The 17,379-nt window shown below is 35.3% G+C and overlaps 1 protein-coding gene across 1 annotated transcript in view; it reads left to right on the top strand.

The window, feature by feature from the left end:
- Positions 1-11,898: 11,898 nt before the first annotated feature.
- Positions 11,899-17,379, top strand: part of LOC116422540 (translation initiation factor IF-2-like) — a 106,163-nt gene continuing 100,682 nt past the window's right edge. Inside the window, exon 1 of the mRNA XM_031961232.1 lies at positions 11,899-11,973. Coding sequence (XP_031817092.1) covers positions 11,899-11,973 — 75 coding nt within the window. The remainder of the gene's footprint in view (positions 11,974-17,379) is intronic.

Here is a 17,379-nt window from a genome sequence, read left to right as displayed (position 1 = left end):
CCCCAGATGGCAGGTTGATCAATACATGTTACATATATTACATCATCTTTAATCATTGTTGCACAGGAAAAGAAAGCATGAATGAGTTTCCATGTCCATTGATTAAAGGAGTAACTCCAAAGAAGAAGATCCATTGAAACATTTCACTGCCAGATACTTCTCCATTTTTTTTTTTTTTTGCATAAAACCATCCCTTTTCCCCTGACCTCCAACATTGCCCCAATGCAAATGAATTAATTATCCCTTCCACATCAAGGAGTAAGCACTACTACTATCTGTAAAATCCACATAAAATTTTTTGATCCTTCTTCCCTTGATTCAGAGAAGTCGGAATTATTATGGTATTAAAAATAAGATATGTTGATATTATACAATATTACACATTTATTTTATGCATTTCTGACTTTTAAAACTTTTCCTTTGTTATTGCTGGCCTTTGTGTGTTATCTCCCCCAAAATTTCCATTTTATTTCTTATGTTGATGCATTATTGAAACCATGATGGGAAAAGAGATATAGAAGGGATAACTGTATTTATTCAACTTAGATAATCTTCTGACTATGCTTCTTGTTGTCATTTACCTTTCTAAGTTTATTCATTCCTCATCAAACAGTGAACATGGTTCTTCCTCCCTACTCTCATAGAATCTCTAGGGAAAACCAATCAAGGATCTATTGATTGGCAACTTATGTTTGTTGGCTCAGATACCTAGCAGAATAGTGTTTATCTTCAGTCTTCATTCATTGCAGCAGATGTAATCCTTTGAAATCTTATCTATGTCCCTTGACTAGATATTCATTAATTCAGCTCTTCATGTCTTCATAAGAGTCTAGGATTCTTCCAAGGTTCAGTATTCTTTTAAAATTTATTATTTATTAAAATTCACAATCCTAAGCCCCTAACAATGACTTAGTGCCAACCTGTGTCATACGGTTCATGTAATCAAAAGGAAAAACATTTAGAATGCATAACAAATAACACAGAATTGGATCAAGTAATGAACATTCTTCAATCCTTCTGTTTTTTCTGACAGTAGAAAAAGGGCATTTAAAGCTCTTTTGGGTGAGTATTAAAAGTCTTTGCTTAGTCACTTCCTTTTCAGTCTTGGTAAAGTATTCACAAGAACTGACCTCTCAGGAGTTAGGAATTCTATATGTTTAGGCCCTGTTTGTGGTACTTGCACCTTTTTCCTTCCAAACCTTCACAGTTTCTGCCAAATCAGGTTGACCTTCACAGCTCATATCCATGCCTTCAATCTCATCTAGATGTGGCTACCATTTCATTTAATCTCTCTTTCTAATCATGCTTTTACTTCTAAATTATTACTACACATTTCAACACCTTGGTGAAGTTCTCATAATGCAATTTAAACTTCTCACAATGGCATTCCTACATATCAGAGTCTGTGCTGGATAACATCCCTCCATTATGCTCTTCTGCCCAGCCTTCTGGAGAATGGAGACCAAAGAATTTTCCTCAAAGCACAAGGTTCTATTTTAATCCCAAATATTATGAAAGCACAGAATATATTCATGGGACTATCTCTCCATGATCTCCCCTACTCTATAAAAAGTTTTGTAGCCTTTGAGATTCACATTTCTTGAATAACTGGCTTTCACTGAATGGGCAATAATAATAACCCAGACCAAGCCTTTATGGCTAGTTGTTTATGTTTTGATGGTTTAGAATGAGTGTAAATAGCAGTATTTTCTGTTCTGGTCAGAAAATTTGAGGGTTTTCCCCTCCCAGATTTTTTGTGATGGCAAATTAGACCATCTGTTTTCTCAGTTCTCATCTAGCCCTTTGTCATTGAATGGACTTTTGCAGAGATCATTAATTTGGAAAGGCTAAGGTCATCCATTGCAATACAAGACATGCTAATTATCTTTACTTTTGTCTTGCCACTGGATTTCAATGAGTCTGGAAAAGAGAGTGTGTCTGACAATCTTCTGAAATTCTGTCTCATTTAAATCTAATTCATATGCCAGTCAAGATATCACCCTCATGATATCCTATTCAAATCTTTGAGATTTGAACAAAGGACAAACAACAAGAAGCTTACAAATATCCATCAACTGAAATATAATATATTTCATAAAACACATACGCAGTTACATAGTTCATAGTGTCCACATTAAAGTTTTAGGTTGCAGACAATATACATAAATATGCTACAGACACATGATATGAAACACTCAAGCAAGGGTGAAGACTATGGACCAAATACTATGCTCATATGTAATACATAAATATAGCACCTATAGCAAAGTTGTATGATATTGAAAGGATCCTGAAAACTATAGCTCAGTTTCCAAACCTGGCCAGCTATTAGCCATACCTGTTTCTGTGTAGTCTTAATTTAAAAATGACTTTTATACTTTTAAATAAAGTTTTATTGTATTTTAAAATGTAAATCCATGCAAAAACCAGTTGCAGCTACATTTGATCCTCTCTCTCTCTCTCTCTCTCTCTCTCTCTCTCTCTCTCTCTCTCTCTCTCTCTCTCTCTCCATATATATATATATATATATATATTATATACCAACCTCTGCTATATTCTAAATACATATTTCATAGGTAATACAGAATCCATAGCACATAGAGATAGAGAAAAAATATATTTCCATAAGCAAAATAAGTAGGTCACAAGTAATGTATAATGTTACAAGTTATGATTACACACAAAGCACACAATTAGATGCAGTTTCTTTATACATATTATCTGATTAAATATAAAGACCCTCTCCATTACTTCTGGATTGTCATAAATCAACTCACTAACCAGATAATATTGGTACTTTCAGTTTTGTATTCCAAGTGTCTTTAGGTCCATTGATCTAAAGTGTCAATCTTGAGTTTATAAATAGCCTAGATCTCCAGTCTCCCACAAAGCAGGATCTGGTGGTGGTGGTGATGGTAGGGATCCAGGGTTTCCAGCATGAAGGATGGACAACCCTATTGTGAATATTTGAATCTGCTGGACTGCATTAGCATGGAGATGTTACAATCAATAGCATTGGATAGAACTATTCGATTAATAAAATAACTGAATTTATTTTGAATATTTTGAGTCCTGAGAGTTTTAAAAGAAAACGTTATGATTGTGTTTCTTGAGGAATATAGTCTACCTGAAATGATATAATGGAAAAATTACAGGAGATCTTTTTTCCCAAGGCATTTTAAATATTATATATGTGTAAAAATTTTCATACTATTAATCTTAAGCTATTCCATGTACTAAATAAATTGAAAAAACATCTGAGGAGGAATATGAGAAAAATGCTGTTGAGTTCCATGGAAAAAAATCTGAAATCATTTCCAATTGCCTGTTATTAGTCACCTTCTATTCTACAAACACCTTTTATTCTACAAAATCTGTAAAGAGTTCTTGATTGTTGTGGCTAAGATAATCATCTTGTAGGCCCATTAGATTTTTAGGATCAACATTTGTATATATTTAACCTTCTTCTTGCTATTTCTAGAGAGACAGTGTGGAATAAGGGATAGAATGCAAAATTTGGACATGGACTCAGGAAAACCTAGTTTCAAACTTTGTCTCTGATTGCAAAGCAACAGACAAGATACTAAACTTCTATGAACCTCGTTTTCCTCATCTGTAAAATGGGGATATCTATGGTACCTATCTCACAGGGATGCTGCAAATTTCAAATGAAATCATATATATATAAATTGCTATGTAAATCTTAAAGTCCTATACAAGATGTCCCCAAAGTCTTAGTTCAGTTTTAAGACTTAGCCTAAATCTATCATAAGACTTTTGGGATGGTCCATAAAAAAAATGTCAGGTAATATTATTCTTTGCTTTGGTACTGAGTTTTTAAAAAGTGACAATCTGCTTTTTGCTCACTTATTTCAGTGCTACATTTGGTCTTTTCCTGTCTAGTCAAACTGCCTCACTAGCCATTTTCTGTATTTAGAATTCAATCTTCTCCCAAGCTTAGAATGTACTGCTTTTCTTAGCCTATACAAAATTTGGACAATGCCCTTAGTTGTTACCATTCTTTACTTTTTGAAATTAATTTGTTTTGTATGAAATTTTAATTTTTAAAAATTTATTTTTTACTCATGTGTGTATACAGGATATTTTCTAGTAAAATATAAGTACTTTGAGGGCAGAAACTGTTTTGTTGTTGTCTTTGTATCTCAGATATAATGCTGTGTCTGTTTAAGGAAACACACTTGAGAAATGTTTCTTGAATTGAGTTGCTTTGTAATGAACAAAATGAATATGGACTCAGTCAATATATTGTGATAGTGTCAAACTTAGTAATAATAATAATAATAATAATACTTTACATTTACATGGCATATAGAGGTTTTCAGAATACTTGCACATGTATATTTTCATCTGACTCCTATGAAGAAGGCACAATTACTATCATTCCATTTTACAGATGAGGAAACTGAGACATAATGATGCTTATTGAATTGTCCAAAATTTCATAGCTAGTAAGTGAACAAAACTTAGCCCTGATCCAAGGTTCTTTTTTCATTATCCCATGCTAACAACTAAAGCAAAGCCAAGAAATACTAGCCAAAGACATAGGCATAGACATTAGGATATTCCTTTCCTGGTTATCTATACACAGTAAATGACATAAAATTAGTCTGAGAAAATTTTCTAGCATTCAAGGCTTTAACTCAATGAGAGATAATAGCAGATGCTTCTATATGAGCCTTAATGTTTGCAAAGAATTTTCCAAACTATTTATTAGTTAAATTTCACAGCAATCTAGTCTCTTTTATAGGCAAAAATGCTAAGGCTCAAACAAGTTAAGTGACTTGCCTATGGTCAGGGCAGTATTTAATCCCAGTTCCTCTACTAAATTAAATTGCTTCTCAAAAATATCATGTAGGAAGAATTCCAGGCCCTGGGTCACACTCACAGCTGACTCCTTAAGTAACTGGGATCAGGAATACTCATCTTCCTAAATTCAAATCTGGCCTCAGATACCTAATAACTGTGTAATTTCACTTACTCCTGTTTGCCTCAGTTTTTACATCTGTCAAATGAGCTGGAGAAGGAAATGGCAAACTACACCCAATGTCTCTACCAAGAAAACACCAAATGGAGTCACAAAGAGTCAGACGTGACTGAATAACCACAAATAAGCTCACTATGCAAGTCTTTCACTGTAATCAGTCTTTCCTGTTTCACCTTATCAATGACCCCAACTACTTTTATCCAGGCAGATCCTGGTGTGCATTTCACAAGCGCAGGGTGTTAACCCTGATCCACTTTTGAACTTGAGTAATTGTTCTCCTCCTGCTTACCTGCCTTAGCAATCTTGACTGGGTACAAGCCACTTCCTGCAGCACACTATTTCATAGTGTTGGCATTTATTGAAAAGATATTACATGACAGCTTCGAGGAATGCCAGTCAATTTTACAGTGGAAAAAAGCCTCTGTAGTTTTTTTTTCCCTTCCCTATGCATGCCTGTATTTGTGGGAATGTACTGTGCATCTGTGCACAGGGCTTTAGAAGGATTCAGAACAAGAGCAATCTACACAGAGATTTACAATAAAGCCATCTGATTCATTCTGTTTGTTGACAATATCTTGGGTGCCAGAAATAATAACAAAGACTGATTCTGATGTTTAAACAAGATTCAAAGGCAATCATCAGTCAGATGTCAGTGGCAGGAAAGTAGGTGCACATGGGGCCTTGATATCTAAAAACCTTAAAAAGGTCTGGAAAGGGGCAGCTTTACAGGGAAAAAAACATTCAAATGTAGCACCTACCTGAATAAAGTCACTGAACCTGACATCATGAAACTTGTCTGTTGGTGTGATACACTGTAGTATTGACTTGTGTTTTCTGATTGAGCTAAAGTGGCAAGAAGTTCTTGTGTGAGCTGGCTGACAAGTCTGGATGAAGCAAGTGAAGGGAAATTTGTGCTAGAATGGTTCTCAAGTTGCTGGAAGTTTAATAGATGAAAATAGGATGAAAGACAGTGAACATAAGCTAATTCTGATAGGATGTATTTCTAGCTTCAAGGAACAAACACCCTTGTTTTTCTCTTACACCTCATTTTTGCAAATGTCATTGTAAGTATGATAGTCACACAGGAAGGGAGAAAAATAGCTGGGTTACGATCAGGCTGAATTAGGAGCACTTGCATAAGCCTATGTAAGTGGGTTGACTCAGCAGGAACTAATTGAGTATTTGGGATATGTTTTCCCTTTGATGTGTGCATTCAATTTCATTCAGAGTTAAAGAGAGTATATGCATGAAGAATATATATACCCTTAAAAATATTCAATTTAATTCTTCTGGGAATTTAGGCCAATAGTAAAGGTGTGCTAAATAATGCCTACCAGTCATTTCTGCTTGTACATTTCCTAGGCAAATAACTCCTCGGAAGATCATAATTCATGGCAGGGCAGGGGAGAATTGGATTGGATCCTCTTTCCAACTCTGTTCCTGTGAACAGCACTTTGACTAAACTTGCTAACATTTGCTCTTTAGTGCTTCTGTTTCCATGACATCTAAAGTTTAGTCTGTCTTCAATTCCACTAACTTTTCTTCATCTCATCACTTTCTCTCTATTCCCAGTGTCTTACCCCCAATCCAGGCCTTCATTTGTGCAACAGACTCCTAGTTGTTCACCCTGTCTCCTGCCTTTCTTCTTCCCCAATCCATCTTCTATACATCATCTTCCCAAGTACTGTCTTCATTGTGCCATTCCTTGGGTCAAGAAAACTAAATAATCCAACTCTAACCTCTCTAATTCTTTAAATCCTATCTGGCCTTCAAGGCTCTGCTCAAGTCTCATTTCTTCCATAAATCTTTCCTTAATTGCTTCCACTTCAACTGGTCATCCTCTTATCCTATTATACTTACTTTATCAATCCAGAAATATTTATTGAGACAAAAGAAATTTAAAATTAAAACAGACCCACTAGAGTGTTAGTATAGCATCCTGGAAAGTACCATGAATTTGAAGTCAGAGAATTTGGGTTGAAATCCCAACATTTACTAACTGTGTGACCATAGCCAAATCCCTAAATCTCTTTAGACCTTGGTTTCCTGATCAGCAAAATAAATGACTAGATGAACTCTAAGGTTTCTTCCCATTCTAAAATTGGTCCCTAAAGAGTTCATAATCTACTTGGAAATATAAGTTTCCATAGAAAAAATTTATGTAATATTTTAAACATGGAAGAGACTTTAAAAATGGTCAATCAAAATATGCCACAACCATTTTTCAAGAAATTTTTACCTGCTCACACAATTTTAATTACCAAAATGTTAATTTACCTCTCAACTTTAAGAACTGGATTTCTTCCTTGTCCTGTATCTTACACATCCTATCCTTTTCTCCTTCTTTCCCCCTAATTCTCAACTCCTACCTTAAGAGCCTGTAAGGTATATACAGCCTTGGGTTCATGTTGGGAGTCCAATCTTGGCTCTATTATTTTACTATTTATATATCCCTGGACAAGTGCCTTTACCTGTTTAGATCTCAATTTCCTTACCTCTAAAATGAGGGGGTTAGAAAAGATGATTTTTAAAGTTCCTTCAAACTCAGTATTTAGATATGTTCCACAAGAAAGGAACATTTCCTTTAGAGAGTTTTTGTACTTTGCTTTTCTGCAGTAGAGTTTGGGTTCTAGTCCAAACCCCTCATTCTATAGACTAGGAAACTCAAGACCATAGAAGATGTGATTTGTTAAAAATCACACTTACTAATGGCACAAAAACAATAAAAAATTTATAATAAGTTATAATTAATTTGTAATTTGGGTGTATCTTTTCCCCACCTAGATTAGAAAGTCACTGAAAGCATCCATTTAGTCTTGTGATTTCTTTGTATTTCCTATAGAACCCATGTTGGTGCTAGGTACATCATTGATGTTCAATAGATACTTATAGTGAAGTTGATTTAGCCCATATATGGGCAGCAATATAGTCTGCTTCAACATCTTTTTTGAAAAGAGACACTACTGTGAAGTAAATGCAAGAATTTTTTGGAAAATATTTAACAAGCAGCTCCCCAAAAGCATAATGTACTTTTTAGGTGTAATTTGTATTAATATTTTCTCCATCACTGCCCTAAATCTAGGCAATCGGCTAAATAAATCAAGCTCCAATTTATAGCTTTCATTTCCAGATTCCAATATTTATACATATTCACACCAAAAATTTAATAATCTGCTCTCTCAAATAGTAAGAGCTGGTTCTTGCACACTCCTGATTGCTCTTTCTCTGTGCAAGTTATTGATGGCAGTGACTTGGCCAGTAGGAGGTGGAAAATATGCAATGGGAAAGGGAGCGCTATAATATGTCCACAGAAGCACTTAGCAAACATTTTTTTCTCCTTTTCTTTTCTCTTTCTCACTTTTCTTTCTTTCAAAAATTTAATTAAAACATTTATTTTTCCATTAATCACAATTATTGGTAGAGGAAAATATAAGATTTCCAACAGCATCATTATGTTCTCTAGATTTTACTATTGATTGACATCCCTAGAAATTTACCCAAAAATTAAAAATCCAAATTGGATTTCAAAATCATCACTAATAACTTCAGGGGAACATTTTCAATGTTTTTCATTTCAAATGTTTTCAACATTTTCAATACTACAACTTTGGATTCCTAATCATACATACAATGCTTACAAATTTATGTGTACTTATAGTAATCAGGTAAAGATTACAGAAGTCACTTTAAAAAAAATTTTCTGGTAAATGTAAACTAAAATACAAAGTTTGTATCATTTAAATTTATTTTTCACATTTGCTTCAAGCAAGGATTTAATAGTAATAATTCATTTCTGTCTAGTCCTTTCAGGTTTTAAAAGAATGTAGACATCTAAAACGTATTTTAATAAATGTCATGATAAAATAACAGTGCACAAACTATTATAATCTTTGTTGACATTTTATAATCCAAACAGCAGAGAATTTGCCAATATGATTTATTATTCTCTAAATTATGTTAATATATAATATGCTATTACTACAATACCATCTTGATGAAGTGATTTGGTTACTTAACAGAAAAGAATTACTTGCTTCATGTGTATCAAGAAGAAATATTAATTAAATCTCAATAGGCATAATAGTATCAATTAATCTTTTGAGATTATATAGTTTATGTCAAGAGAGAAAAAAATCACAAGCAACTTGAGAGCCCAGGTACAGAACAGATTCTGTGCAAACCCCCTGTGCTATGTTGATAAGGTATCTATCACAAGGCTATCTAAGTACACACACAATCTAATTAGGTTAAGTTAATTTACTTATGCGAAAGGAAAGAAGTTTCTAATTTTCTTCACTGAAAGTGTTCTGGAATGAATCATATAGGACTCATAGGGTCTATCATGGTCTTGACCTAAAACTGTAAACTAAGGGAAAATTAAGTTGTCCTTCACTTGTACTCTGAAAAGAATTGCTACAGATCAGTGCTGTTTTCCATAATTTGCAGAAAACTTCACCCTCACCAATTTTTGTCAAGTTTTTTATAGTGACATTAGGAATGATTTATAATATGGCTTATTTGGGGATGTGGAGAATGTGGAGAATTGAAAGAGTTCTATATTATTCTAACTTTTAAAGGTTAAATGTTTGATTTCTAAGGTCAATTCAATAAGTATTCAAGTATCTAACAAGTGGCTCAGTGGAAAGCGCCATGTCTCTGGCGTCAGATGACTAGCCACTATACAGTTTCTAGGAGACAGTAAGATATTGCTGCTACTTCCCCAACAACCCATAAAGTACAAAAAGTTAAGGAGGCTTTATTGGCCAAAGAACAAAGGTTCTAAAGTCCTTTGAAACATTTTTTAATGGCTTATAACCTGTGTGACACTGGGCAATTCATTTAGCTTTCTTGGACCTTAGTTTTCCTTCTTAGTAAAACAAAGGATTTGGACTAAATGAACACTGAGGTCCCTTTCAGCTCTATATTTGTTATCTTAGGTGCTGAGCACACACACAAACAAAAATGAAAAATTGTACCTACCTTCCAAAAGCTCACATCCTTCTGGGGAGATACAACATGGACACAGAGAAGCAAGAGCAAAGTAAATACTATCACTTCAGGAGGGAAAGGACACTAAAAACTGAAGGGAATTAAGAAAAGGCAATAGGACAAGAGGGAAAGCTGAGGAAGACATGAATTTAGGGTTGATCAAGGCCTGGGGGCCTTGAACAGACAGCCTGTGCAAAGATACTGAGCCAAATTTAGGGCACAGAAAGTAGGCTAGACTGGATGGCACGCTGAATGCTTAATGGGGAATAACATGAAAAAAAGCTTACCAAAATTGACTGGAGCCCATTCTGAAGAGTGTCAATGACAAACATAGGTTCTATTTTTTTTTTTTTGTTGAAACAACAAAGAGACATTGTAGATTCTTAAGTAAAAAATCATGGTCAGACCTGAGCCAAAGGAAGATTATTTCCGGAGCTCTAAGTATCATTTGGAGAAGCGATGGATTAGAAATAGGGAGACCACTTATGAAGCTTTTTTTTCAATTATTCTATTTTTTCCAATTACATGTAAAAACAAAATTCATGTTGTTTTTTTAAACTTTTGCATTCCAAATTCTCTTCCTCATTTTTCCCTTCTCTCCCCCTCATTAGGAAGGCAAGCAATTTGATATAGGTCATACACGTGCACTCATGTTAAACATTTCTTTATTAGTCAGGTTATTAAAAAAAAATAGATAAAAAGAGAAGAAAAGAAAAGTTTAAAAAAAGTCTGCTTCAACCTGCATTCAGATAACTTCTTTCATCATGAGTACTTTGGAGTTGTTTTTGATCACTATAGCTGAGAATAGCTAAGTCATTCACAGTTGATTATTATGTAATATAGCTATTACTATATATAATGGTCTTGTGGTGTGACCCACTTTACTCTGTATCAGTTCATGTAAATCTTCCTAGATTTTTCTGAAAGCACCCTGTTCATCATTTCTTAATAGAACAATAGCATTCCATTACAATCACATGCCACACCTTGTTTTGCCATTCTTCAATTGATAGGCATCCCCTCAATGTCCAATTCTTTTGTCGCCACGAAAAGAACAGCTATAAATATTTTTGTACATATAGGTCCTTTCCCCTTCCCTCCTTTTTAAAAAAAATCTCTTGGATATAAACCTAATAGTGCTATTACTGGATCAAAGGATATACCCAGTTTTATAGCCTTTTGGACTATATAAGTGTCCCAATTTTCCCTTATCCTCTCCAACATTTATCATTTTCCTTTTCTGTCATATTAACCAATGACAGGTGTGAGTGGTACCTCAGATTTGTTTTAATTTGCATTTCTCAAATCTTCATTTGAAAACTCTCTATTCATATCATTTATCAACTGGCAAATGATTACTATTCTTATAAATTTGACCTAGTTCTCTATATATTATCTCTATATCTCTATATATTAGAGAAATAGGGCCTTTATCAGCGAAACTTACTGTAAGAAAAATCCCCCCAGTTTTCTACTTTCCTTTTAATCTTGGTTGCATTGGTTTTCTTTGTGCAAAATCTTTTTAACTTAATGTAATCAAAAAATTTTATGAAGCTATTATAATAATACAGATAGGAAGTAATGAGGGCCTGTATAAAGGTAGTTAAGCTGGTTTCCTAGGAATCATGGCATATATGACCTTAGGAATCTACTCTATAATCTTAGTTTTTCAAGTTACTGCTAGCATGCACTTAAATAAGAATCATCATGTTATCTAAAAAAATCATGATTTATCTAATTCAACATGCTACCTTCAAAAAGGATATTGCGTTTTCTCAGACATATTAAGAACCTAATATACTTTAAAAGATCTTCAGAGGAAAAAAATAAGTTGTGAAAACTCTGGAAATATGAATCTCCTTATCCACTGGGTGTATAAAATTCAGGTGAGAAAGAATTACAGAATGAGTGAAGAGGAAAATTCCACTGAAGAGAAGGATTGGATAGCTCTAATGATGTGCTTCAAGGCCATACAGAAGGTAAGGGCAGAATGAAAAGGTGACCTACCAAACAAATGAAAGAATCCCCAAACACTCCCTTCCCTACCACCTCCCTGGCCTTTATGTCATGTCTAGAGAGAGAACATAGTATTAAAGAAGAGGAAGAAGCGATAAACAGTCATAAGGTACCTACTACGAGCCAGACTCTGTGCTAAGGATTTTATAAATATTATTTCATTTTATTCTGAAAATAATCTTAAAAGAACTATTATTATTTCCATTTTGGATTTAAGCAAAGTAAGGTTGATAGGTTTAATAACTTACTAGGGAGGATCATCAAACTACTAAGCAAAAATCTGGGGCACTTGAGGCTGGGTTTTTTTTTTTTTCACTGATAGAGTACCCCTTCTTGATTTTCTAAAGGTCATCAGAGAGGAACAAGGAGCCTCTTTGGTCTGGTCATATTGTATCAAAAGGCTATGTCTTAGAAGCTCATAACCAACTGCAAGGCACAAAGTACCTGTGCTCCTTGGGATAGCACCTTGCTATATCTAACAGATTCAGAGTTTCACATAAAAACCTCTTTTTTTCTGTTTTTCTTTGTAAAGAAAAATATGCTCATTTTTGTTAATATTTGATAAATTCATAAAAAAGAAAATTTGAAAATAAAAAGATATCAATGCATGCTTGAAAAGTTACTGAAGGAAGATGTTTAATGTCTATTAGTTCAATTTCAGAAAAGTTTTAGGAAATATTCCTGACTGAACATGTGGTTTGTAATATGAACAACCATTTACCATATTTCTGAACCCTACTCAAGAATTATCTTGATAAGGAGTAAGAGAATCATAATAGGGACATGGAAGGGCAAACCACTTTGAAAACAGATTTCTTAGTCCCTCAGTGATTATATTTAAGGAAATAAAAAGCTTTAAGTTTTGGGCTAAAAATAATTTCACCTCTTTTGTTAAATCACAAAGCCTAAAACAGCCCTGGAGAAAAATCTTTTTTTGTTCATCTCAGAAACAGGCAAGCTGAACTGAAGGGAACTCAAAGTCTTGGATACAAGAAAATCACATTGTTATCATCACTATTTTCAGATGCAGATTGTCAAAAGACAAATAGCTGAGGCATCCCATGTCTGCTTAAAGATCGGTAGAAACTACAATCTATGTTTTCAGGTTCAGAATAAATTACCTGAACTTGTAAACATCTTTTGAAGTCAATAAATTCCACACAAGTTTGAAATTTCAACTTACTGGAGCAGTTCACAAAGTAGGACTTTTCCATCAGTCATCATTGTTATTTTAATTGGCACAACTCAAGAAAGCAGCTCAGTTCCCAAATTGTTGATGTAAGGGAGAGAGACAACTTGGAGAGAAGAAACAGAAACTAGAACAGTTTTGTTGGTTATATATACAAATGAAAAGAAGAAATATGAGTAAGGAAATGATAAGGACTCTATATCCTTTGGGCTTGATTTTGCTTCTGTGCATTCATGACCCTCTATATGGACAGGATTGCAGAAGAGGTTTGAGAATTAAGAAATTTAGAAATACAGAGCTCTTTGCACTTAGTTATGAAAAGCTACTATATGTATGATGATTGTATGATGTCTAACCTTTAGCAGCAGTTAAAACTCTAGTAAGGGAATGTGGAATGCTAACCCCTTCTTTTGGAGGGCCTCTGACAGGGAGATCAAAATTCATTGAGGGAAAAAAAAAATTAAGCAGAATAATGCTGGCTGTCTGGGAGGCCCCTGCTCACTCTGTAATGTGCTTAGTGCCTGGAACAAAGAATCTCCTGCTGAAGACTAAAGGCCTTCCTGTCTACAGGGAATGGAAATGGGAATAAGCATTTATAAAGAACCTACTATGTGCCAGGTACTGTGCTGAGTATTTTTAACAAATATAATTTCATTTAATCCTCGAAACAACTCTGTCTGGTTGGCGCCATTATTACATTCATTTTACAGATCAGGAAACTGAGGCAAACTGAGGTTAAATGATTTGCCCAGGATCATGCAGCTAGGTCAGATTTGAGTCCAGGAAGATGAGTCAAACTGAGTTCAGGTCCAGACCTCTATCTTCCATACACCAGTTGCTTCAGTTAGGAACAGACAGATAACTTATCAAACAAGAAGATAAAAAATAAAACAATGGGAAAGTCCCCCACCCCATTCAGCTCCTAGGAAAGACTTTTGATAGACCAGCACTGCTGGGTTTTTTTTTTTTTTTTTTTTAAGAGCTTTTTTAAAACTTCAGTACTTTAAACTAAAAGAGCATGACAAAGCCCACTTTTTTCATGAGAGAGAAATAGCATCAAAGCCAATAACTTAGCTAAAGATAGAAGCTGGAAAATGAGAGAAGGTCTCTAACCACATGTCCAATGAAGTCAAGCTAGACGTGATGAATGAAAACCTATCCATCTAGCTTACTAACATTTGGTGGAGTCTATACTTTGGGCAGAAGCAGTGTCTGGTAGAGAAGGCATTTTCTTTGGAGAGCAGCCCTAGGGGCAGCAATGTGATAACATTCTCAGAAGAAATCAAGGGTCTTAGAGCATGAGGTGCCAGTTGTTTCCCCAGATGTGTGCTCTGTGGTCCCATGTGTTCTCTGTGTGTGTCCTTTCATATGGGGGTCCGGGATATTTGGGTTCCTCCATGGCTCCTATTTCCTATGTGTGTCCACTTTTACCATGCACCCCATGTTTATGTTAGAAATGTTGAGTTGCTACTTTTCTTACAAAACTGGTTCAATAAATGCATATGGTTTGATTTAATATTTCTTCTATTAATAGAAGATACATTTTGGGGGCTTATGAGCCAGCAGCTTTGATATATAGACTCAAAATAATTCAGGAGGTATTGCATGTGATGGGGGAACCCTGAAACTGGACTCTCTGACTTTGGAGGGAAGCCATGGGGTGAACTCTGTCCTGACAGACCCGCTCTTTGGGGCAGTTAAGTAGTTTCATTAAAGTGGTCCTGGCCCAGGACTACTCCCTACTTAGCTCAAACTTAAGTGGTCGCATTTAGCTGGAGATCTAGACCTGACATTTCTATTGAGCAGCTGCACCCTCTATTGAGCTGAAAATTAGTCCAGGACCACTCTTAGTAGCTCAAACTTAAGTGGTCTCATTCAACTGGAAATCTAGGCCTGGGGGTAGTGACACATTGAAGGAATCTCATTCAATTGAAATTTCAGTCTCAAATTTCCTATTAAAAGGCAGTTGTAAACTCATTTCCTTGCAGAATGTCCGAAGCAGGATTATGCCTTGTCAAGGAACCTCTCTCCTCTTGGCATAGCTGCCTGCCAGGACTCCTGCCCACTGTGAAGATATTCTCTTCTCAGTGATAACCCCCTTTTATTTCTCTGCAGGATTTCTCTGCTAGGACCTTTTTTCTCTGCCAGGACTTTACCACTGAGTAAGTCTTTCTAGCAATATTGACTCCTCAGTGCCAATAAAACTTCCTTTTTGCCACTAATGGGAATTGGGAAATGAGAATAAGCATTTACAAAGGACCTACTACGTGCCAGGCACTGTGCTGAGTATTTTTAACAAATATAATCCCATTTGATCCTTGAAACAGTTCAGGTTTGTGAACTCTTTCTTTCACGTTGGTCCTGCACCGACCAGAAGGAGATTCTCACACCTTAACTCTCTGCATTGCCACTAACTGCATCATTTTCCTTTACTAATTTTTTTGTTTTTGCAGTATATAAATTAACCTAATATATATGTTGCTATAAAAATAATTCAAGTTTCTACAGGTTCTTTCTCTTTGAGTAGATTATCATCACAACAGTACTACTCATAGCAGCAGGTAGTCAACTGGCAGCAGAACTTCCCACAGCCTGCTACTTGAGCAGGTGCTGATGGATAGGTCAGGAGCTGGGGTGCACTGAGATGTCAATTGCTATTTTAAGAGGCAGTAAGAACAAAAAGAGGGACCATAGGTGATTTCCATCCATTGGTAAACTGCATTCAGTGGTATGCAGGAATCATAGCAGAAAGGTCTTGGCTGCAAATATATCTGGTTTATCACCTAACTCCAACTGGGGGAAAGCTTTAGGAAAAAAATAATCTCACATGCTGTAAGTATTAACAATCAAACAAGAACAAGGTGATTAGAATAAAAGATGTTTTTTGTTGTGTACTGCAAATTTTATTGTTATCAGTTATGATTTTGAGATGAAACTGATGTAATAGTACTCTATGTTTCCTTGATCTTTGTGGAGCGTGGGCTACCTGGCCTGGGGAAATTCCTAAAAATGATCCCCATCCACCTGAATCTCCCACGGGAAAGCTACCTGGTTCCCATGGGAAACTTACTTCCCAATTCATCTGGGAATCACTTTGGTCTGGGAAACAATCACCACCCATATTGATTTGGAAATTAGCCCCTAATGGCTCCCTAGACCCAAACCATAGAAAGCTAAATAAAAAACAAGATTCTGTACCCAAATCTTTGCTACCTTCCTAATCAGGAAGCAGTCCACTGAGGGAAAGAGTTTTCTCAGTGAAATAAACCCATTTTTGCCAAAAACCTCACTTGCAGACTGGACTGAGAATTCTTTTGCAAAACCTGTGACACCAGCTTGGGGACTCCCATCGCTGTTAGGGTATCTCTCACCCCTCAACAAAGCCTGTTAACATATTTCAAGGTATTGTGTAGGGGGGGAAAGTAGCAGCTATTTCATAAATGGTTGTTGTTACCATTCCCTAAGTAGTGACTCAAATGGATTTGAAAAGCCTGGTAACTATCCTGTCAGCAAAACAGCACCTGTCATGGCCATCCTAGAATCCAAGGAGGCTTTTTGTGTATATGTGTATGTGTTTTTCCTAAAACAATGAGAAAGTCCCCTACCCCACTCAACTCCCAGGAAAGATTCTTGATAGATCATGGCTTAGCATTGCTAGTTTTTTTTTTTAAGAGCTTTTTTAAAACTTCAGTACTTTAAGCTAAAATGACAAAGCCCATTTTTTTGATAGCACCAATACCAATGACTTATCTAAAGACTATATGATTTTTGGCTTATCATAGGAATAGTGCTGAAAGGCCCTTAGAAATCACCTTCTATTACAGAGAAAGTGAGAAAACTAGGACTCAAACAAATGAGGTGACTATAGGTAGTTTAGGTTAACTATCAAATAGGTAGCAAGCATAAGTAAGCATGAGTCCAACTGCATTTGTTTCCTGATTAAGACCAGAGGAAAAGGGACAAAGTTCCTATAGCATCTTTATTAACTTCCTTATAACTTCTTTAAGATTAAGAATGTAGACTACTTGACTTGTATTATGGGATTCTCTCAGTCATTAGGAATATCCTGATGAAAGATCTTTTTCAATGTAAGCACATTTGATTGAAAGATATAGAAAATCCTAGAATCTCATTCCCAAGCTACTAACAAATAGCCAAACTATCTATAATGGATCTCTGT

This window comes from Sarcophilus harrisii, chromosome 3 (assembly GCF_902635505.1).
Source record: "Sarcophilus harrisii chromosome 3, mSarHar1.11, whole genome shotgun sequence".
Classification (NCBI taxonomy): Eukaryota; Metazoa; Chordata; class Mammalia; order Dasyuromorphia; family Dasyuridae; genus Sarcophilus; species Sarcophilus harrisii.
Note: the sequence above shows the minus strand (reverse complement) of the source record. Positions and strands in the feature narration are given on the sequence as shown.